General features: G+C 32.9%; 1 protein-coding gene across 1 annotated transcript in view; it reads right to left on the bottom strand.

Moving 5' to 3' along the window:
• Positions 1–384: 384 nt before the first annotated feature.
• KCTD8 (potassium channel tetramerization domain containing 8) overlaps positions 385–25754 on the bottom strand; it is a 209984-nt gene continuing 184614 nt past the window's right edge. Inside the window, exon 2 of the mRNA XM_016118923.2 lies at positions 385–7905. Within this exon, the coding sequence (XP_015974409.1) occupies positions 7445–7905 (461 nt within the window). The 3' untranslated portion in view covers positions 385–7444. The remainder of the gene's footprint in view (positions 7906–25754) is intronic.

The following is a 25754-nucleotide window of genomic DNA, read 5'->3' as shown; positions in this document are numbered from 1 at the left end:
ATAAAATTTAGCTATGCTTTGAATACTTTGTAAAATCATACATTTTCTTGAAAGTTTGTGTAACAAATTAACTACTAACAAACAAGGAGAAGTTGTAATGATGAAAAATAGATATGCTTTGGTTTTTGAATGAAAAAGGCGATGAATAGTTAATGGGAGATTATAAATTGGGAGTTTTAAGGTTGATGTCCTTGTGAAAAATTAGCATTCTATCGTAGAGCTAGTTGGGAATTTGAAGTCATACATTTCTCCTGAAATTTCAATTTACAAATTCATACTTTGTTTAATCTCTCATTTATTCATTCATTCACTGATTCATTAATATATTTATTTGTTTATTCCTTTTATTCAATTTAGATATTTCATATTTAATTAATCATAAACATTTATTAAATAGCTAATGGTTCAAAATACTGCTTAAATATAATGAATACAAAAATATCCAAGTTTATTCTTTTCTGTAATTACAGAATGAATCTAAGGCAACTTGTGGAAATATTTTGAGGTATAACAATTAGATATATTCATTAAAGGAATTCAAATAAGGAAATGTCATTGCAGCAAGGAGATTTTTTCTTAAGAATTTTTTGAGGAATGCTGACCATTGGTTAAAGTGCCTTGCATATATTAAATCTTCACAATAATCCTTATAATAAACACTATTACTATCACTATGTTAATATAGTTACTATGTGGTAGAGAGGATTTGAACCCAAGTAGCCTTTGCTATGATGTATTTATTTGGGCTTTGACGGGATTATTAACTTGGTATGAAAATTTTAGGAGGAAAGGGAATTCTGAATTTAGAGAATAAAAAGAACAGAAAAAAAAGAAATGGGAAGAGGATACGTCTAATTGAACTTGATGTTGGTGGGACTTAGGGACTAGGGAGGCGAAATGAATAAAATATAGCCAGTTGAGAGAAGTACTGGGTATGACAGACCAGGAATTTTGGATATGATCTAGAGGTAGACAGGAAGCCATAGAGGATTTTGACTGAGGGACTAGAATTATGAAAGCAATATTTTATGAAGAGTAAATTGGCTGAGTATGAATTATTTGCTTGAGAGGATATAGGATTAGCTGTTAGGAAGTGGTTAATCAATAATGTAATAAAGACAGAATTATGGAAGTCAAATTCTTAGCCAAGAACATTAGAGTAAATAGATTCAAATGATTTGGAGCATTCTGGGTTTCCTTTAAAACCTAAACTATTAAAATCACCAATTAAAAGAATCCCTTTCTGTGACCACACTTTCTGTTCCTTCCAGATTGCATATACAACTACCCTCTCTGAGGTCATGCTTTGATTTCATGATATTTCCAAACTAGAACTCACTTCCTTACCCATCTCAAAATCTATATCTTTCTCTTTATTCACTTAATTTTTTAAAATCCAGTTGAGTTTGTAAGCTCCATCATTTCACTAATACCTTTACCAACATTCTTATCTCCCTTGCCTCCTATATTTATTTCATCACTTATCTATAATGGGCATAAAACAAACACAAGGATAATTTTGTACAGATTCTCTGTGCTCCTATTCCAACCTCCCACCTAAGAGTCTGTTTCTGCTTCAGAGGGTTACATGAAAAGATAAATTGATGTCACTATAAAGTCCTTTTCACTAATTCAAAAGTGCTCTCAACTTTGCCTACAATTCCTATCCATTGGTTGAGTCAATAGTCTCTCATTTTTTAAAATTCCTTTTAAAAAGTCTAATTTTAAGAAATTATGACCTTAAACAAATGTAAAAGTGGAAAGAAACCATGAGTATGCCATTTGCTTCAACAATTATCAACATGGACAAACTTGATCCATTAGTTCAAAATGGTCCACGTGTTAGTTTAAAGATAAACTTAAACATCTCATTGTTTTTATTTATTAATACTTCAGAGAGTATTTCTAAAAGATATGGACATTCTTTTCAACATATCCACAATATCACTGTTAAAAATAATAATTTTTTATTAGCATTAAACATATGTTTTAAAACTCCTTGATGATGATGATAATAATGATTTTTACAGTTAGTTTGATTGGAATCAGTATACAAACAATAGCATGTATAGTATATATCTTTTGACAATGGGTCCTTCCTACTTCCTTTGTTTTTCCCTTGCCATTTTGTTGTTGAATACATCAGGTGATTTGTTATGTAGAATCTCTTCCCTTTCAGAAATTGCATTTTGTTATTTTAAGATTTCTTTATTCCCTGTTTTGTTTTTTCCCAGCAAACTGGCAGTTAGATATAGACACCTATCAGATTCAACTCTAATCTTTTGGGTTAAGAACACATCATAGCTGGTGCTGTGAGCTTCTTAACACTTCTTGCTTCATATTAAGAGGCACTGATGCCTGATATCTCCTTATACATGATATTAAGATTTGGCAGTGGGATCAAATACTATCAACCTGATCCACCTATTATGAAGTTCCCCATTATCCTTTCATGTAACAATTTTAACAGCTAGAGATGACTACTGCTTACATCCATTATTTCATTAGGTTTGCAAATAGCTGTTATCCTATTTTAATAACTTATTCTTCCATGACAACAAAGCTAAGAGGAAAAAGAAAAAATGTAGTAGGAATGGGATATGTACTGTGCTTCTTTTATCCTCAATTTCTTTTTAGTCTGTATCACAAATAGGTGAGGACTGAGCTGGTGAAACTTCACCTTTAGTTTGGGAGAGGCAAAGGGGGTAACATTCACAAAAGTTAATGAATTTTGTTCCTGTCATAATAAATATTATGAAAGTGGACACAAAGAAAGAAGTGGCAAATTCTACTTGGGAGTTAGAAGTAGTTAAAAATAGCTTGAAAAAAGGATACATGTGTGTATTTGTGTGTGTGTGTGTGTGTGTGTGTGTGTGCGCGCGCGTGCTTGTATATATGTGGGTGCATGGTGATAAAACTGGAGAAAGAGAGAAGGCAGAAAACAGAGAACTTCATTAATTAAACAAAGTCATTTGTAAGTTTTTTTTCTACTAGGCAGTGAAATGAAAGGTTTTAAGCAAGAGAATATTAAAAAACTGTGTTGTCAGAAGATTATATTTCCGGCAATGTGAAGCATGGACCTGGAAGAAAAAGACTGAAGACAAACCAGTATAGTCCTAATCATTACAGCTGAAGCGGAAAGCAACAAAAGTGTGAACTTGTAGTTACAGTAGTGACAGTCTTTTTACTATATGCCGCTAAAAAACTAATTTGCTTCTACCTTAGTGCCCTGCAGCTGCAAAACACTAAGAGTGGAGACTGAGGAGAAAAAGAGACTGGCTGGATATAATAAAATTTACTCAAGAAAATATAACCCTGAATATGAAGAATATTAACAAAATATTCTGCATTAATATATTCTTTAGCATAAGAGTAATGTATTCATTAAAAACTTATATTCCAAAATATATTCAATAATTTTTTGTGTGAATTTTATTTCTGGAAATTCTTTAGTTATTACTGCCCTGTTACATATTTAAATTTATAGACTTGTCCCTTTCCCTGTAGAGTTCCCTTTTCAACATCTTTATATGTACATCTCCATCGTTTCAAGTTTCAGCTCAAATTTGACTTCTACTGTAAAGTTGTTTCTTTCCTCTAATCTATGTAGCAATATTTGTGCTCTTATAGTTTGCCCCTTGCCTGCACTTTATCACTCATTGTTCACACCTCATTAAAACTAAACATACTCTTACCATATGATCCAGCAATCTTGCTCCTTGATATTTACCCAAAGGAGTTGAAAACTTATGTCCACACAAAAACTTGTACATAGATGTTTATAGCATAGTAGCTTTATTCATAATTGCTATAAGCTAGAGGAACTAAGTTGTTTTTCAGTAAGTGAATGAATAAACTGTGGTACATCTAGACAATAAAATATTATTCAGCACTAAAAATAAATGAGTTATCCAGCCACAATAAAACTTGCATACTCCTAAGTGAAAGAATCCAATTTGAAAAAGCTATGTACTATATAATTCTGACTATATAACATTTTGGAAAAGGTAAAACTATAGACATAGTAAAAAGATCTCTGATGGTGGTTGGGATAAGGGTGAGAGATGAATAAGCATAAAATATTTTTAGGGCAGTGAGTATGCCTTGTATAATATCATAATATAGACACGTACTACTACACATTTGTCCAGACCCACAGAATGTAAAACATCAAGAGTGAACAATAATGTAAGTTATGGACTTTGGTTAATAATGATGCCTCAGTATAGGTTTATCAATTGTAACAAATATACCACTCTGGTGAGAAATTTTGATAATGGAGATAGCTATGTATGTGTCGGGATAGGGAGTATGTAGGAAATCACTGTACCTTCTTAATTTTGTGGCAAACCTAAAATTTCATTAAAAACTGGTCTTTAAAAAAAGTAAGGGGCCTTAAGATAATTATGTAATACAATGGTGTCCACCTATCTATAACCTGACACAGCAGAGTAGTTATTATTTAAATGTTTTCTGTCTTGCTGGGTTGCTTGGCTGTTAAGGGACCCTGGTCCTTTTGGCCAGAGAGAGCAGAATTTTGTTAGGGTTTGTTTTGTCTGCACCTGCCAGTGTTTATGTGTTACCAGGCTTTTCAGCTCCAAGACTGGGATAGAGGAGGCAAAAAGAAAACCTTAGAAACTCATCACCATATATTACTTCGAGTCAATGCCCCTAGCTGGTCTTCCTTCTCTCAGACTTTCAGAGCCTCTTAAGTATATTTATATATAATGTCTAGATTTTTTAGTTATACTTAATGGGAGGAACAAGGAAAAATTTGTCTACTCCACTTTTCCAAAATTGAAACTCTGACAATTAACATTTATTTCCTTTTCTCCTCTTAGTTTTCACTCAATATGTTTCCACTTGAACAACAATATGGGACATCATGTCACAGATTGAGTGTCAACTGTATATCAGACAGAAGGTACACCATGTGACCTCCAAAACATTTATTCTCCATACATACTCAGTGCTTGCTTCCAGCTTTTTCGACTTTTGGTGGCCCTCCTGATTTTAACTCCTGGTTCTTTGGTAAAGGAGTTTTATACCCTAGTTTTTGCCCAACTCATTTCTAAATTTTGGAGTTTTCTTTTCTTTAAAGAAGAATACACATTCAAGCTGCCTTCTTTGATCCCCTCCTAACCCCAATTGGGGCCAGAAAGCATAATAGTTTGAGAAAACCAGACCACAAGCTTCTTCCCAAGGGCAATAGCTAGTAATTTGTATTTCTTAAATTTTTTTTTTTGTTAATCTTTGAGCCAAGTACTTCATGAATAATAAGTGCTCAATAGATTATTATTAAAATGGGTTTTAATTTGCTAAGGACTATAGGATAGATATTCCTACTAGCATAATTTATCTTGTGGTGTAGAGATATGAAGATCTGAAATAGTCATCATATACCAAATTCTTGCCATCGTGATTCTATTTGAAATTTTGTGTTGGGAAAAAACAGCAGGATGTGAGATATTTTTCAAATCTATTCACCATCCTTTGCTGCTGGGCTTTGTTATCACAAGAGGATCGTTTCTGTAAATTACATTTTCTAGGCTCATTTGCCAGCAAGCTTCCACCGATATCGAGACAGTGGAAAACATGGGTAGGAAAATGAAATGTGAGAAGCTATGATAATTTTCCTTCTCTGTCTTTGCTTTAGTAGGCATCTTTGGAAGTGACTGTGACTCCTTAGTGGCTACAGTTATTGATGGAGAAGTTATTCCTCTCTATTCCCAGTTCCCCATCTGATAGCCCTGCTTCTTGGATCCTGATAAGACCACCACCTTCCTCTATCTCCAGGAGTAGTGATGATTCTTCACTTAAATGACCTCATTTAAATCTTTTCAATGACTATTATTATTATTAGCCCCTAAGATCACACAGGTGGTAAGTGTTAGGGGTGGTATTTGAACTGCGGCAACCTACCAACCAACCTCTAACCATTTAAATCTGTTGCAACTACGTCAAGCCATGGTGAGACTTCCAATCTTCCCAAAATGTAATGAAGATTTTGAGAATAACTTTTTCCCTAAAGCCTGATCAGTCATTAAAGGTAAATCATATATCTGTTTCTTTAATAGTCCACTGTTGATGGTATTTTACATACTAGTAGAGTGACAAATCTAAAAATACATAAGAAAATGAATGTAGATTTTTAATTTTGAGTTACTGCTTACCTCCATATTTTATCCACAAGTGCTACTCAACTTCTATTTCAACTAACCATAGAGGAGATTGAGTTCTATAATTCTTGAAGATATTTTTACCTTCTGTTAGCCTTTTCTTTAAATAAATTTCATGATATTATGCATCTCTTTCTGTAGAATGGTAAAGCAAAATACCATTTCAGATGATGTCTTTTATCTTGTGGAATAAGGGTTTATTAATCAATACCAAAGCTATCTGGATATGACTCAATCTCCATTTTAAATTATATTAAAACTCTAACTTGTCATAATTAAGGCTGAACATCTCACTCTCCAGCTTGGGATTTTAAAAGAAGATTGAAAACAATGTAAGAGTAGAATATTTTTAAAGAAAAGTCAATAGATATCAAGGAATTCTAATAGATTTTCCTTTTTTAATAAACACATAAAGCTCTTTACTATTTCCCTCAATTATTTTGATTAATATAATAATAGAATCTTTCAGAGCATTATCATACCAATTTTCAAAGCCTGATATAAGGAATCATTTCACAGAAATAATCATAACTAGCATTTATAGATGAATGTCAGTGCCATAACACACCAGTATAAGGCTTATTTACATCATCTTAACATACAGGACACCGTACACATACACCAAAAAATCACAGATCCGGAATAAATAAAATTCGATCTCCTAGACAGCATACATTTATAGGCTTTGCCTGAAACATTTTTTTAGTGTTCTTTTTGTAATATTTTTTCTTTCCAAGAAACAAACAGATCTTCTCTATGTCTTGTGATTTATTTGTGACATTGCGCTCATGCAAAAATAATACTTGTTTTATTGCATTAACATTTAAACAGTTTTGGATTTCAGTCCCAAAACCATTATCTAACATTTTACTTGATGTTGCTTCATTCATATTGTCATTTTAGTTGAAGTAATATGATTTCTTTTTGGTGAGTTACAAAATGACAAACATACCTAGTTGACCACAGTTAAAAAAAAATCAAGATTCTAAGCTTCTTGCTCATGCACATTATACTTTCATTCTTGCAAAATGGTTTGAATTAGATACACCATTTTGATTCAACATGAACTGGTTTTCTTTTTCTTAATTATATATTTCTAAAAACACGAGCAACAAAAAGAATGGAAGAAAATACTGTCCCATATCCACTGTTCACAAAAAGGAAGAGCAGCAAGCATCACACTGACCATTGTTAGGGCACAGTCAGGTGGTGACACTGTAGTAAACATTGAACGTCATTGAAATACTGCAGGAATGTGATAATTACTATAACCCATACTTCTGCAACAGTTCAGACTGCCACTGGCGTTTGCGCTCTGGAAAATAATCTGGTATATGGATTTTTTTAAAATCCTGAATACACTTTTTCATTTCTTCTTCCACACTGAGCTTCTCACAGACTTTCTTTTTGGAAAGATTTGTTTCCCGGGACTTGCTGATGAGTGTCTGAAAGAGTTCACTGTTTCTACGTTTGTCTGGTGGCGGCATCCATTGCACAGGTGCTTTTTTGGAGGGACGATCCAATGTTAAGGTATTAGGTTGGTGAGCTGTTGCCTGTTGGACATTGGGTGGGTTGTCCTGGGGAGTGCTTGCCTCTGAGTGGCTGTCACAACTGGAAGTAGAGAGCTCATTACAGGAAGTCCCACTTTCACTTCCTTTATCTGTGGCTTTGTCATGTTTCCTATCATCATGCTCTTGTTTAGGTGATGCCATTTTATGAGGTGGTCCTAAAAGGGAGAAAAGGAGTAGGACAATTAAATAAGAAATGGAAACATCAAATCAAATAAACTTTATATTTTTGGTTTTAAAACAAGAATATTTATCTTTAAAAAAATACTGTTTGTTGCACTAATTTATATTAAGGGATTAAATATGACCTCTAGTGCCATTAGTGTACATTAAAATATGCAGCATGCTGATTATTTATAATTTAAAGTTTTACTTAATGAGTATTATTGCTATAATAGATCATCAGTAACTTTATGCTTAAAAGATTTTTATTTTAGTTACAAGTTCCTGAAATCTAAAAAAGATATCACATATAAATATTTTGCTAATCCCATAACTGTTTCATTAGATACTTAGTTCATTTTTGTTCTAGTGATTGATATTAGGTGTTATTTTTGTATGTATTTTGTCATTATAAAAGCAGACAGTACTAGTGTTATATTTTACAAAGTAGCAGTATTCTCCAGACCTAGAGGTGCAATAACATCATTTATGCTTCCAAGTGGGAGTCTTGTTTAAATCTTATTCTCAGTCTTTTAATCTTGTTTCCTGTCTATTTCCTTGGAGAGAATTATAAAAGTGCTATAAGATATATATGTGCCTAATATTATGGTGAGAAAGCATAGTTGAAATATGGTGTTCTCTTAAAATACAAGTTACTATTTGAGTTAAATTATCTAGGAGGACAATTTTCAGAAAGTGCTACTTTGCTGAGATAATTATTTCAAATACACAAACAGTTTATTTCCAAGAGAGGGCATATATTATTCTCCTTGGCTCTGCTGTGGGATTAGAACATCCATTTAACATTTATTGAAAACCACCACATACCCAGAACTATAATAAAACCTTGATCAACTGGAGCTCAATCATTCAGATATATTAAGTTACCCAAATCTCATTTGTTTTAGTTGTCAATTTTTATGAACAATTATATAAATCAGAATGGGGGGAAATGGTATTAGTATTTCTAAGCAATTGCCGAAGAGATTCTACTGGGCAGCCAGGGTCAATAAAATTTGCTTTAATTTACAGGGTTTCAACCTTAGTCACATATGAAATTACCTGGAAAACTCAGATTATTGACACCTCAGTCTCAACCCCACATATCTTGCTTTAATGAGATGCCACATGGCTATCAGATCATTTAATAGACCCAAGTGATTTCAATGTGCAGCCAAAATTATAAACCTTTCTTCAGCCTAATATAGTGAAATAAGTTCATAACCAATATGAATAGTTTATATTACTCAGAAGAGTGATAAAACAAACTGAGAAAAATATTTTTTCATAATAGCACACTGTGTAATTCACTGTGGGGTGATAACATCAATTTTTTATTTAAAATCAGAATAAACAAAAATTGATACTAAATATTCAGTTGAGTGGGATTAAAGATTTTAAAAAGCTTTAGAACTTTTTACAATGATAGCAATATTCTATATGTTAACTGTAGTGTTAGTTAAAGAACTGTTCACATTTTTGAAAACTGACAGAATTGTATACCTAAAAGGGGTAAGTTTTTCTGTCGGTAAACTATACCTAGATTAACTGAACTAAAAACAAACAAAAAAACCTCCAAATTTAAGGAATATGTACCTGTTTGAGGAAAGGCTTAACCTATTCCTGTTTAGAAAAAAAAAAAAAAAAGTGCACCAGCATTCATTAACGTCATCCATAAGAATGCTGTTTTCTAGGATTTGAAATTTTCAGCAATTGAACTACTAAAATACAGAATGCTATAAATAGAATGATGTCATTTGTTTCCAAAGGCTATTGATATACTAAAACAATGTAAAAACAATAATACAAGTGAAATATTTCGTGGCAAACTTTGGGGGTACGGTTAGAACTATAATCTGCAAATTATCTCAGGGTAAACACTGCAGCCATATACACTGCCAGTGAGTATTCTTGGGGAAAATGGAAAAAGGGTTAACCAGTACTTGATACTTTTTTGTCTGTAATATAGTAAACCTAGAACAAATGTTGATGCTTATGGATCTTAGTAAGAAAGTACACTAGTATATTTCAGAAATATTTGCAGTTATGAACTAAAGAATACAAAAGCAAATAGCTGTTGCTTTTGTCCCCATCATTGTCATTTATGGCAAGAAAGAATGTAGGGCAAACCTGAGGGGTGGAATAGAGAAAATACAGTTCTAACACTTCTTGTTGACTTACCCCGATCCATTCTGAACCTTTCTCTGTCCTTAGTGACTGATAATGTAAACTACATCTTTAGAGTCCCTTGCTTCTGACTTTCAGTAGGATTCAGCCAGTGACAAAGACTGGCAAGACCATGCCTCACCCAACCCCACTCCAGGATTTCTGGGATCTGGTTGCATCCTTGGATCAAGAGGCACAATCCTGTATGGCAGCTCTCTCTACCTCCTTTTCACGTTTTTTTCCTCTCTTCCTCCCACTGCCACCCTTCTTCTCCGAGTTTATTAAACTGAGGTTCACATCTTCAGGTCTACAAGTGTTAACCATGTTCACTGCAACTGGCAAGAATGTATTGCTCACACTACTGTAAACTGTCGATATTCAACTTTTCGCAAATGACCCAAATTAATGTTCTTTCTCATTCTTCTGAGTCCCTGACTGACAGACCCACATTGGTTCCCAGCCATCCTTTCTATTGACTAGATTGTCTATAGGATCAGTTTTTAGTGGTAATAAATTTTAGTGGCAAAATATTGAAAAGGGAATGGGTTTGGAGTCCTGATCTGGAATCAAATTTTAGCTCCCGGGAAAATAGTCCTGTGGCCTTAAGAGAGATTCTTAGCTCCTTCAGTTTCCTTATCTATAAAATGGGGTACTACTTTCCTCACAGGGTTATTTTGAGAGTAAATTAAATATAACAGAAAAGCGTCTAGTACAATGATTCTCAAAAATGTGATTTTTAAAAAACGTACAGGTGTTCAGGCCCACCTTTAGAGATTTTAAATTTGTGAAAGGTTTGTATGTATATGTTTACATAGAGGTAAGAGTGGTGGAGGAGGTGCAGCATTTGTTTATCTAATTATCATTATGGCTGAATGTGATCCAAGCTAGCGTGATGCCCACCAGCTTACTATGGCATAGGATATAAATAAATGATTTTTACCCTTTCTGTCCATCTTCTGCATTACTTTAACCAAAAATCCCTAAAGACAAATCTATAATTTTCATTCCCAATAATGACTAAAGGATTGAACTGCAAATACCTAGGAAAACCAATTTATATTTAAGGATAGATGAGTGATGAGAAGTAATTTCCTATTATTAAGCATGTGGATAGAGTATTAGATGGAGATATTGAGGCAGAAAAGTAACACCAGAGTGGAAGATAGTATAGAAAAAAGGATACAGTTGACCCCTGAACAACACAAAGGTTAGCAGTGCTGACACCAATCCCCAAGCAGTTGAAATCCACATATAACTTTTGACTCCTCCGATATTTAACCACTAATAGCCTACTGTTGACCATAAGCCATATCAATAACATAAACATTTGATTAACAGATTAACACATTTCTTATATGTATTATATACTATATTCTTACAACAAAACAAGCTAGAGAAAAAAATGTTATTTAAAAAATCATAAGAAGAGAAAATACATTTACAGTACTTATTCATATTTATTTGAAAATTTTTATGTTAGTGGACCCGCACAGTTCAAACCTGTGTTGTTCAAGGGTCGACAGTAATAGATAGCACTAGAATTAATGCTTCATTCTGTTTGTATCCGTTGGGGAAAAAAATGCTTAATGACATACACTAAAGAGGATACAGAGTTACACAAAGTCCACACATTAGCTAAGTAAATCATATACAGTTAGTATGCCTAATGCCATTATAATTTACACACACACACACACACACATACACACACACGCACACACACAAATGCAGAAACTCCACAATACAATGCTTGATGGAAAGGAATTGCTATAGTTGTGTAAGATAGAAGATCAAGAAAGACGTCTTTGAAAAAGGCATTCGCCAGTTCAGCTAACAGAATTGTATTGAGCACAATTATGTGCCTGACTGTCTAAAATGTAAGGGAGGTGAAGTTCATAGGCTATCTTATTACCATAAGATAACACTAAGTATTGGAAATGACTGAGGCACTTTCAAATGTGTCTCACTATATACTTTAAACTCTACATAATAGAAAAAAGAAGTGAGAAACTGAGTTTACTATGATCTTAACAGGTTCTTTTATTTTATTTTTAAAAGACCTTAGAGTAGGTACAGACATTAACAAGAATGAGCAAATATACACTTTTATTTTTTACTTCTCCTAGTTCATAAGCTATCTTTAGGCAAGGCGGACTCCCAATCAGAATACCAAATAGGTTCAAATGTTTATATTATGACTTAAGAAAAAATGCTTAACTTTATTTTGTCCACACTTTGAATGTATAGAATACTATGACAGTTCTCTGTATAAATCATTAGGTGTAACAAATAATCTGCTTTTATGTCAGAATTTTTGATAATGCACAACATATTATGTATTATTATTATGTGAGTAAGCATACTTTATATCATTACTGATAACAGTGTATTTGATTTGGGACTAAGATGCAATAGTTCTAAATTATATGACAAATAGGAAGGTATTTTTCAAACAGAAGGTATTTTTCATCAGATATTAAATATAAAACACTACAGAGTTACCATTAATAGAAATTACCTCTTAGAATTTGTTTTAGTGAAACAAATTCAATTTTCACTTAAATACTTCACAGAATTACAGGTTCAAGGATTTTAAGTTTACTGATAGGAGGTGTAGTTCTAAAAGACATTATCGACTCATATTTGTTTCATTAAATCTATTCTTGTCACTGCAATGGCAGCAATGAGAATGATGCTTAAGGCAACACAGTGAAGACTGGGTGGGCACACATGTTAGTTCTATAACTTACTAGGTGAGTTTTCTTAGGCAAATTACTTTCTTTAGGCTTCTGTTTTCTCAAGTCTAAATTTCATAGAGTCATTGCAAAGATTAAACAAGCCAACACATGTAAAGTACTTAGGATGTGTCTAGCATGTGTAAATGCCAAAAATGTTTATTATTATTCAGCATAAATATCCAGTGCTATTTTGCCATCATATGGCATATGTGTTTATCTGAATATTAAGAGGACTGACTAAGGAATACAAATATTTCTATTTTAATTCTGGCTCTACAGATGGTACCTATGAACATATGCATTTCAGGCATTTCTTTTACCTTATTTTGACCTAGTTTTTTATTTGTTAAAAATAAAATAAGAATAGTAATACTGTTGTAGGGCTACAATTAGAAAGGAAATAATGTATGTCAAAGTAATTTTGCTGTAAAGTTCTCTACAATAGATTATTAATTATTAAATTTTCATGCCATAAAAGGAACTTATTTGAGCAAATAAAAACCCCATAAAAGCTCTCTTTTAAGTTATTAAAATGTGTGAACTAAAAGTAATAGTAAAAATACTATACTAAACAAAATAACACAAATTGAAGGTATCACAATAAACCCAAACTTATAAATTGAGCAAAATAAAGTTTTCGGTTAATTCATTAGGTTTTAGTAAATTGTTATAAAAAGGAAGGAATTATAGTTTTTCTAAGTCATTTGGGTGGATAGTGCAGTACAGAAATTAAACGTTAAGATTTTTGTTTTTAAAAGAGGTATATAACTTCTGAGTAGTTCTGGGTGTGAGTGCCTTCAATAAGAATACTTCAATACTTTTTTTGAAACACACAGGCCGTTCAAAATGAAATCTATGTGTACGACTGAGCAGTTGAAAAAAACTTATTTTAATCTCTTTACCTGCCTACTGATGATAAAAAGACTGAATATGTAAAATGTGTCTGCAACAGGACAATTCCCAGGAGGGAAATTACCCTTTAATAGTACTAAACTCAATAGTGTGTGAATGGTTATGTGGTACTTGAACAGAATGAACCAATCTATCTAAAATATTATCGCCACATGCCCCTGAGTATTAAGTGCTCAAGTCAAAAGGAAAAAACTCCATTTTGATTAAATACTTGTTGAACACACTTACTATGTACCAGGTATAGTTAGTAAGAGGAATGACTCTCCCACACCCTCCCTCCCTGCATCCCCCCCCCATCATATTTGAGGCTTAGGGCGACAAGCACAGTAATGCAGCTGTAACTGAAGCTTGACTAGTATATGAAGAAGGGAGCAGGAGTAAATTGGGATTAGAGTGAGCAAAGGAATGAGGACCAGTTACATTTTTATAGCAAATTGAAATTTAAAAGTCATACGAGATTCATTTGTCTTATAGTAAAAAGGCTATTTAAATGAATAAAAATAATTTTTACATGAGAAAGATTAAACTAATTTCTTTATATTTTCTATGATCTCTACTATCATTACTTAAGTACATTTATGAATGAGGGGGAGCAAAGGGGAAAAGAAAAGAAGTGCAATTTAAAAAGAGAAATATGTTGTGGTTTTCCCTTTTTTTATCTTTACATGATTGGTCACTAACCCATTCTTCTGATTCTTCCTGTATCTGTTAACTCTTTATTGTACTTATTTTTTTACAGTATCTTGCAGTCCTAAATTGTGAATCACTTGAAGGCAAGAAACTGTGCCTTTCTAACCTGTCATGAAGCCTTGATCATAGTAATCGCTTAACCAAAATAATAAAATGATCTTTATTCCTCTGAATTTCTGTAGTATCTATTACCTATTATAATCATTCATTTGGTACTTAGTAATGACTACTTTTTATATTACTAAATAATCACCTAGATCAGCAGTCCCCAACCTTTTTGGGTCCGGTGCTCCTATGAGCAGCTAATGCCTGATAATCCGAGGTGGAGCTGAGGTGGTGAGGCTAGCGCTGGGGAGTAGCTGCAAAAATAGATGAAGCTTCCCTTGCTTGCCTGTCACTCACCTCCTGCTGTATGACCCAGTTCCTAACAGGCCACAGACCACAAACCAGTACCAGTCTGCAGCCCAGGGGTTGGAGACCCCTGACCTAGATGACCACAGAGTAGTAAGAATGTTCCCATCATTTTCATACAAACGTCTGTCCCAAAGTCACATACCTGGTGTCCTATTTTCCTCAAAAAGGTTATAATTTCCATGAAGGCAAAGACTATGTCTTATGTTTCCTTGTATTACTTAGACAGTTCAGAGGTTGATTTGTTTTAATACAGGATCAAAGATACTAATGACATGAATAAGCAAACATAACATCAGGTAAAAATGCAAGAGAATATACATTTAATGGAACATGTGTTTGAGGAGGTTTTCACAAGTAATCTTACCACTTTCCTCCCATTCTATAAATCTGTGTCTTCCTATTAGCTATTTCTATAGATGATATCCAAGGTCACCTTTGGCTACCTAATGGGTTCATCTTTTACTTCCAGTTACTATCCAAGTCTTGTTCTACCTGTGCAGTGGCTTTTGGATCTATCCTTTTATTTCTGTTCCCATTTTTACCAGGTATAATAAGAGGGTTCTCATTATTTATTACTGTGTCTCTTGCTGTCCTTGACTCATTAGTTCCACTTCGAACTGTTCTCCATACCATTGCCAAATAAATACTCCTATGGTCTAATTTCATCAAGTATCTCCAATATACAAAAACCTTCTAAAGAGTTTTCTACAAACAAAATTTAATTTAAATACCACATTTTGGCATCAAGGACTGTCCTCAGTATGATTCAAATGATTACCTTAGTCCATCTTGTAGTCTTCCCCACAGAGTGGCCATAATACACTTGTTTTTTTGTAAATGCCTTGCTTTATCCATGCCTATTTCCCTCCTTCTGGATTTTATTCCTCCCTTGCTCCATTCACTTCAAAGCCTGCTCCAAGTGGTGTTTTAAGCATAAAATCTTCCATTTTCACATTTGAATGTGATTTCTCTCTTAATGACAGATAGCAGTTTGTCTGAATATCTTAAAAGTACTGGCCTATTTTGTCTTAAATAATAGTTATTTCTGTGTTAATTTTAACTTTCATCCCTGTGTTCTGCTCTACAAAACACACACAAACACACATACAAACTATGTTAGTCACTCTGGAGTAGAGATTCTTCCTCTTCTTTTTTAAATCTTTGTATTTCCTGGAACACTGGCCCCATGACTAGGCTCATAATAATTCATAATTGAACCGAATTAAATGAAATGAGTATTATCTACAAAATAATGTCTGCACATTGGGAATTGTTTTATCTTCAAAGAAGTTCTATTTTGTTTTCTTTTAACTAAAAAATATAAACCCAAGTATAACTAAGTTTACAGGGTGTAACAAAACAAATGAAAATGAGAAGATAAACCTTTTTCAATGATCTACAAAAAGGTCCTCAAAGTCTGTCTAGTTAGTGAAAATATTCCTTTGGGAATATTTTATGTTATTATGTTATTAAAGCAAGATAAAATCTTTGAGAAACCTAGATAATGAGAAAAAAAACAATTTTCCTTGCTCTGCTGAAGAATTTTACATCACTTGCATAATAACCTAATGTTTGCTCATAAATATTTCTAGTACAAAAGTTTGTAAGTGTTCATCTGTCTTTTCAGAAGCCCTATCACTTGCAAATGGTTACAGACACTTTGCAAGAGGTCTATATTTGAAAGCGATCTCCACATTTCACTCATGAAAGCAGGGATTCTGTGGCACATTCACCATTTTTTTTTTGTATTTGAAAACAAACAAACAAAATAAAACACAGGCAAACAAACAAAAAATCCAAAAAAAACCAAAACTTCATAAAGATGCCCAAGCTCATTTTGGATCCTGGAATTAAGACCTGCTCTTCCCAGTTTCCCACTTTCAAATCTACCCTTAGTTATTATTGATAATGTCAGAGATTTATTTTCCACATACCTTCCAATGACCTTCTTTTTCACAGGAACATACCAAATGAGAGAAATAATTTATCTGGTTTTCAAACTTGTGAACATGGGTGAGCTTACTCCTGCTTGTTCCACAGCCATAAACTGTGGATCATAACAACTATGTAGTGCTCAGAAAGATTAATGAGAGATTGTACTACAACATGTCTGATAGCTTTAAGAGTTAAAAACAGTGGGCTATGTAAATACAAATTGGGGGTGCACTTATGATGTGCTGTTTATAATAAATTTATATGAACATAAAACCATGCTGGTTATAAACTATTATTGCCTGTTTAAAATACTAAACAGCTGTCTCAAGCCTGAAAAAAAGAGGCTTGATGACAACAGGGAATGTGGAAACTGTAAGGAGGCAAAAAAAAAAAGGAAAAAAAAAAGGCTAATACTCTAGGGTTCAGGAGCAGTAGTAATATCAGGCAGAAAGCTGTAGTGCAGGGAACTTTTATTTGTCAGATTTCTTCAGCTGTTGAATGCCTACCTGCCAATAAATATGTTCAAGTACTTCCAACTATGATCAGTGAGATGGCACTTCTTGTAGCTGTCAGACTATTGAATGTGGGTGCCACCTCTTTTCACTTCAAGATTTATAAAATTGTGGCTATTATGTAGGCAGCTCAGTGCACAATCACTGCAGTAAGTGCAAAATGGAAGTAAATATGTTCAAAGCAGAGTTTAATTTCATGTTGTACAGCAATGTGAACAAACGCTCAGCCTTTACAAAAGCAAAACTGTGCTTGATGTCTAACATCCATTATCTTACTTCCTTATGGACATCTAAGCTATGTGCCAAAATGTTTCTTTAAGACTCATTTTTTTTTATTCTACTTAAGAGGGAGTAAAAATATGGTACCTCTCTTGTAGAGCTGCTTTAGGTAAAGATATGAACACGGAAGAGGCTTACAGTAGTGGTTCCAGAAAAGATATCAGGTCCTAATCCCTGGAACCTATAAATGTCACCTTACATGACAAAGTCTTTGCAGATGTGATTAAAGATTTTGAGATGGTGAAATTATTCTGAATTTCCCAGTTGGCCTCTGAATCAACCAAAAGTGTTCCTACAAAATGGAATTGGAAGAAGATTTGATACACATAGAGGAGGAGGAGGAGGAGGTGGCAATGTGACCACAGATTCAAACATTGAAGTGATGTGGCTACAAATCAAGGATGTTTTTAGCTACCAGAAGCTGGAAGAGGCAAGCAACAGATTTTCCTCTAGAACCTCTGGACGCTGTGTGGTCCTGCTGACATAATTATTACAGCCAGTGAAAGTGTTTTGGACTTTAGGCCTCTGGAACTACAGCGAATACATTTTTGTTGTTTTAGCAACAAAACTGGAAACTAATAATAATGTATTTATTTTAATGGCCATTTGTAGATGATGAGTTATAGCATCTTATGTAAGTGAACACAATATTATACTTAATAACTAGATAATATTGGATTTAAATTATAGCATCTTTGTTTCTCTATTAAAATATAATTTCTTGCAGTCACTCCAGACTGTAATCCTTTTTCTCTTCCAATCAATAGCCTTTAAGATTCTGGAAAACAGGTATCATATCTACTCAAAATTTTCCCCAATTGCATAGATCAACCATTATTTGTATAATGAGATTGATAGTCCCCTAATGTCACATCTGTTCCCACAATATATTCTTTTCTCTCTCTCTCTACACACACACACACACACACACACACACACACACCCCTAACCCTTCCACATACATACACTATATATAATTATAGAATTCTTTTTTCCATAACTGATTTCACACAGATGTCTAGCACCTGATTATTCTTTAAAGTTCCAAACCCTATTATCTTACTTCCTCCTGAACATCTAAAATTAAAATACCATGTGCCAAAAAAATTACCACACTATTCTTTTCTCTATAAACCAGTTCTTCCTTATATGTTTTCTATTTTTATAAAAGTACCACAATCTTTTTGGTCAACCAGGTTTGAAATCTTAGCATTATCTTCTTTATTCCAATTCTATTGCTTCCTCCATCATTCAAACAGACATTTTAATCATATCAAGTGTACTTTGATAATGTCTCAGTCATGTCCCTTATTTTCGATCTTTACTCTCACAGTTATGGTCCTCAGTAACTCTTACTGACTCTATTGCAATGACCTTCTACATATCTTTTTAGTTCTAATCTCCGCCTTCTACTATCCACACTTAGATCCAAGATACATATCACTGAAACATAACTCTTATTATACTACCTATTCCCAGAGAATGTCAATGGCTTTCGGAAAGTTATCTGAATCTCTTAGCCCCATAAACAAAACATTCCATGGCATAGTTGCAGTTTAAACTCCAAAATTCATTTTCCATAACTCCCATCCTCTATTCAAGCCAAATGAAAGATATATTAGCCAAAATACCACACTTATTGACTTCAATTCTCCACTTATGCAAATGGTAAGACCAGATAAAATATTGATCTCATCACAAAAATCCTTTTCATAAACCTGTTTAGATACTTTATTAAATGAGAGTGAACCTTGAAATATAAATGAACCTTCTCTTCCAAAAGCAAGTTAAGTGATGCGTTGGTTGTATTTGTCATTAGAGAACTCTAACACTTGGTGCTTAATGCATAAACTTAAACTTTTATGCACGTTTTATCTTACTGATCAGAAAAGCTGGGGAGATTTAGAATGAGTTAGGCAGAAAATAATATGATCAGTGTGTATTTGTGAGCATTATAATAGTAATATATACAATTTTAGAAATCCTAGGGCCATGTGCCTCCATCCTTGCCTTAGAACCAGTGACCAAGGTGGAGAAGGCATTATTATTGTCCTAGAACTTAATATATTTCTATGTCCTGGGTAAAAAAGATCTGTTTCAAAAAGTAGATAGGGGTGCAATGTAAACACAAAGATACACACACATACATATACTACATATTCTTTATTATGGAGGTGTGGTTAGATATAGAAATCAAGATATTTTGTAGTCAAATAAGTGTTTCATACCATCCCATAGCAGCATGACACTGTGTGTATGCTTTTGCTGTGTAGCCTAGTTAACAGAGATAATGAACTTGGAGAAACAAACTTAATGATGCAATCAGGACAGTTTTACTTAGTTTATATTTTACCAAGTGACTCTAAGGTTGTAATACTGAACTTTATTGAATGGTATTGTAATAATGAATTTTATTGAATACTGTAGCCCAGGCACCATGTTAAGTGCATTGCACATAGCATCTCATTTATATCTCAAAATAACTTTATAAAGTTAAGTGCCTATTATACCTATGTTACAGATGAGGAAACTGAGCCTTGGAGATGTTATGTAACTTGACAGGTCATGTTTGGAAGTGGCAGAGACAGGATTCAGAAGTAGATCTGTCAGACTTCAGAATTTATGCTGAGTTCAGCTCTGAGATACACTGCCTCAAAAATCCTGAAAATGGTGTTTAAACCAGCTTCCCTAAAATCTTAAATTAAGGCTATAATTACTTCATGATAAAGATTAAAATGAGATGCATATCTGTAAAAACTTTGGGATAAAAGTGCTTAATTGTACCCGAGTATTAGAATTTCTTTAGATCTTTTTCAATAGAGAATTATTTTATATCATGTGTAGCTATTTTTTAAAAAATGTATTTAAAAAAGGTAAGCATATTAAAATATGGACTGTACTTTCTCAGTTCCTTGTATTGGAATCAAAGTACTTTAATCAGACAATCTTGATTTATCAAACTTAAGATTTTCTCATTTCAAAACAAATACCCTTTAAAATGTATATTTTTGTGACTTTAGACCAATTAAAAAAACTCTTTTACATTTATTGGATAAGCACAGGTCGAGAATTTAAAGGAAAATTATATAAAGAAAAATTATATATTTAAGATGTAAATCTTATTATAAAACTTACAGAGTGAAAATAATTATAGATGACAGAATTATAGGAGAGAAGAAACAAAGAGCATGAGAGAATTATCTTAGGACTTGTGACTTGTTAGGTACTATAATTTCTAAAATAATATATTTTTATAATAAGGTATCTTTAAGACTGACCCTTTCAGGGATGTGCACCTCTTGATTAGGAAAGGTTGTGATATAAGGCCAGAAATTTTTGCTAAGAGCTTTCAGAACCTAATTAAATAATGAATATATTCTGTCAGGGTTGAGATGCCTTGAACTTTTCATATCACTTTATAGTGCACTTTAATCTAAATCTAATATTTCAATAGCAGTGGTAACATCAATCTCCCTCTCTGACATTAAAGCCTTACAGATTAAAATTTTTAAAAAATGTGATGTGGTGTTAATGAAACCATGACAAGATAAAAAGATATGCAGGTAACACCTTTAACATGGATCAGTCAAAATGGTTATATAAAGGAAGAATTTTCACTAAGAATACAGTTGAAAAATCATCTTTAATTACAAGATATGTTAATGATTACTCATTAAAAGCTTGAAGATAAAAAATTGTTTAATTTATAAAACATTAGTATTAGAGAAGTTCCCAATATAATGAATATTGAATAATTCTCCACGAATGCCAAGAATACAGGATTCACAGAAACAAATAGTCTGCTTTGACTTTATGTAGTTCAGCGAAAGTAATCAGGATAGATCACTCTTAGATCACTTTGCAAAACTTAAACAGATTATGCACAATTGAAATGAAAAATTTAAATACATGCATGTCTTTTAGGGTAAAATTTCCATAACAAGGAACTAAACTAGAACTAGTATTACTCAAATACCAAGACTATATATAAAAATCACTAACTAATGTGGCATTATAATTTACATTATAATTGATTTTAATACAATTGTGCCTGTATATTGGCATTAGAGAAAAAAATAAGGAATACACGTTTAGCCATTGGTTAAAGACTCACAACTCCTTTGCTGACAGTTCCATTTACCTTTAGTGAGCTGTGAACTATTTTGCCAGCAAAACTGCAAGGTCAAGACTAAAAATTATATAGAAGACTGAGGAGATTCTGATTTTATAGATCGAAGAGGAAATGAGAATGGTTAATGTTTGGGTTTATTTTTATTGGTGTATTCTATCAATTTTTATAATTTTTTGTTTGTAACCAAAATATACATATAACTTTATAATCAAAATCTTCAATATTATGTGTCCAAATTATTCTACTTTTAACTACTTTATCAATAAGAAACAAGTTGTTTTATAATTTGATTTTTGGTAATATAAATTTTATTTAAAACGTTACCTTTTACACAATACATTACAGAGAACTCCAAGCAATTATAAGGAAAATGATTTAAATTAATATTACTTTTATTAGTACTATATATTTATAGAAAATCACCTGAGAATATGGCACCATGACTACAGAACATGTCCTATTCTAGTGTAATACAGTCCAGTCCTGAGAGACAGGAGAAGAAATGGGAGGAGATTGAATCAAGAGGTCAGGCCATTTTTTTTTGTATTTATCAATCTCTTAAAAAACCTTTTAAAACCTAAGGGCAGGGGACAGTGAAGACAGAGAGAGAAAAAATGAATTAAATCCTTGTCAGTGTGAGAAAACAAGAGAACTGTCATGAATAGAACAGATATTGAGAAAATTCTGGGTGACAAAAAGCAGATGAGATCAGTCTAAAGAAGAGTAAATATTAACTTCATACACTTGCAGGAAAAAACTAAAAAACAAACAAACAAACAAACAAATAATTCAGTAGAAGTCAAAGCAGAGTAAACTACTAATAGAAATAGAAGGAATCTTGGGTCATTTTTTCTGAAGACCTGGGTTTTACTTACATAACTGGACTGGTCCATTTCACTAAGCAGAAGGCAGCAGAAGCACTCACCCCAAGGTTAAAACAAATGTTCTTTAAAAATAATCAAATGCCTTTTAGAGGATAATTCCTATTGGGAGATGAAGAAATAAGGCTTTAAAGTAATTCCAGATTTTTGCTATAGGTGGGGCGGGGGGAGGTAATCTAGTCAGCCAAAGGAAAGACAAACAAAAAGCTCACCTTGATTTGAATGCAGGTGAAAGGTGAGCACTGTATGTATGTAATTGGGATGGCCTCTGTCCATATACCAGTTAATATCAATGCATTCTAAAATAAGGTCATGTAGTCAAGTATATTACCCACTCTGCCCAGTGAAGCAGAGCCCAGGTTCTAAAGTACCCTATTAGAGAAAGAGATCTGAAAATCTGCTGGATTTAATACATGCCATCTACCTAAACAACCTAGGCATTCATTCACTAATATAAACAGACAGCAACAAACAACAACAACAACAACAAACAGACATGACACATAAACAAGAGTATTAACCACAGGGACTTGAATAAACAACAAAAAGATTTTTGCTAGAAACAGCTAGAGATAATACAAAGGATAGAAGAGAATTTTTAAAGTCCATTTAGAATTCTCAGAGAGAAATAAGAGGATATTGAATCTTTAAAGAATTGACAACTAAAAAAAAAAATTTTGGAAACTAAATATTTTAAAAGTAAAATAAATGATAAGAGGAACACATAGAAGAACACAGCAAAAAATCAAATTAATAATCTGGAATAAAATGTAATGAAAATTTCTTAGAATTAGCAGCAAAGTAATATGTAGATGAAGTATGAAGTGAGAATCAATCCAGCATGTTCATATCTAACTAGTAGTAGTTACTAAAAAGAAAGATTAGAGTGAAATTAGTGGCAATAATAACAAAAGAAATTATAGAAGAAAAATGTTTATAGATTATACTAGGCATACCTTTCAGATTGAAAGTGCTACTGAGTTTCAGACAATGTAAAAAAATTTAAATTAAATTTTTAAAAAAGCCATACTTAAATGCATCTCAATGAGTTTCCAGAATTTCAAAGATAAAGACAGAATCTTAAAAATTCCAGAGGAAAGTACAGCATCCTACAGACAATAGATTAAGAAAAAATTCGAGCTTGAAAAGTTCCCCAACCTCTCTGATTTCTAGAAGACTATGAGTCAAAACCTTGGGAGGTTCTAGAAAAAAATAGTTTGAACTTTGAGAATTAGCTCCAATTATCTTAGCATTCAAATGTAGGAGTTATTTGTGGAGATATCCAAATATTTTATCATTCATAGGTCCTTATGAAAGAATTTATTAAGGTTGTACTGCAGCAACAATAAGAATCAACCCACTCATTCATAGATTCATACATTTAGTAAATATTTATTGAGAGCCAATACATAGAAGACATCTTGCTAGACAATGGGAGAAATAGGTGGGATGTATGATGTTTCATTTATCTAATGACGAAAATGGATATTAATTTTAAAGTCACACAAAGTAATGTAGAATTATAATTGCAATAAGAGTTGTTTACTGATATCATAACAGCATATTTAAAAAATTTACATTTTCCGAAATGTAAAGGAAGAGCTTCTTTCAGCAAGGGATTATGAAAGTAAAAACAAAAAAATTAAAATAAAAAAAATTATAGGAGGTACTAGATGACTAGGGGAGGAGGATTGAGAGGTAAGAGCATGAGCAAGGTCTCATTCTCATGGAAGTGTGAAAAGCTGTAAGAACTTAATAAGGCGGCATTGGTGGAAAATGGATGAACCGGAACCACAGAAGTGGCAGAGTGCCAGACAATTCAAGTTATTACACGGCATCATAAAAACAGATAGCATTTGCTCAATGAACAAAAGGAGTTTTCAAAACAATTTAAGCCAGGGAGGACTATCTTGAGAGGGGACTACATGTAGGCAGATGGGACAGCAACAATCAGCAGTCTTTTTTGTTTCTAGGTGAGAGATGAGGACACATTAAAGTAAAATGTTGCTGGTGGTGGTTATGGTGGTTGTGGTAGTGGTGTTTGTGATGGTGATGATGAAGAGAAGTAAACAACATTAGAGAATTTTAGAATGTAAAAATAAATGAGACCTAGTGATGAACTAGCTATAAATAAGAGAATTGTAAGGGAGCTAGAGGTATCAGTGATGACACTTAGGTTTCTGGTCTTCCTTATAATTTGGGAGGTTCTACCATATTGTGAAAGTAGATATTGGAAGAAAACTAGGTTTATGAGAAAAACCCATGAGTTCATTTGTGGTGAACCTATTAAACTGAGACCATTTTATGTATCCAAGTGGAAATTCAGGTATGCTTTTGAAGATATATTTGTCTATTCTCAGAAAATAAACTTGGCCCCTGAATTCAAGAAAGACGACAAATGTGTTTTAAAAAATGTTGACAAAAATCAGTAAGGGATAATATAAATATGGTCATATTAGCATTCTGGAACCAAGAACCAAATAATTATGATAGGCAAAGCACACTAAGGATACTGTCTTGTTGAGAAAAATATAGAGAATGATTATCTCTATATTGTTGGAAAATATGGGGAGCATGTATTGAAACTTTTAAACTAACTATGAGAAGAATAAAAATACAAGGCATATAAGAAAAATTAGAAGCAAAACAATGAAAAAATAGGTGAACAATAAAATACAATATACTATAAATTATCAAATACCAAAAAAGAAGAAAACCCTCAAAAAAATAGTAAGTTGAAATATAAGGAGGATATTTATTAATGGATGACTAATATGAGGTAAAACCCCTGAATGACAGAAAAAAAAATAGCTTAATTAAAACAAATTCTGAGTATTTTCAAACAATCTTCTAACTAGCTTGTTGGTTAAAGACAGGGCAGATTTCATAAGCTTACAATCTGTGCAGGTGCACAGGGTCCCACAATCAGACCTCAGATTTAGTATAATGTTTTGCTGTTACTGTCTTAAAACAATAATTTATCCTTTGAACTTGTGTTTTTTGAGTGAAGTCTAATAGAACAATGGAGCACATATGTAAGCAGAGGAGATAAGCATGAAGGTATCAGTCTTTTGTCATTCTTGTATATAGCTCTTAGACATCTAATAATTGAGTTCAGTGAGAATCAAAGTATAAGTATCTTACATGAACACTGAGTAAGGCAGCAGGAAGGTGGGCAGTGGTTGC

Source organism: Rousettus aegyptiacus, unplaced genomic scaffold (assembly GCF_014176215.1).
Source record: "Rousettus aegyptiacus isolate mRouAeg1 unplaced genomic scaffold, mRouAeg1.p scaffold_m13_p_10, whole genome shotgun sequence".
NCBI lineage: Eukaryota > Metazoa > Chordata > Mammalia > Chiroptera > Pteropodidae > Rousettus > Rousettus aegyptiacus.
Note: the sequence above shows the minus strand (reverse complement) of the source record. Positions and strands in the feature narration are given on the sequence as shown.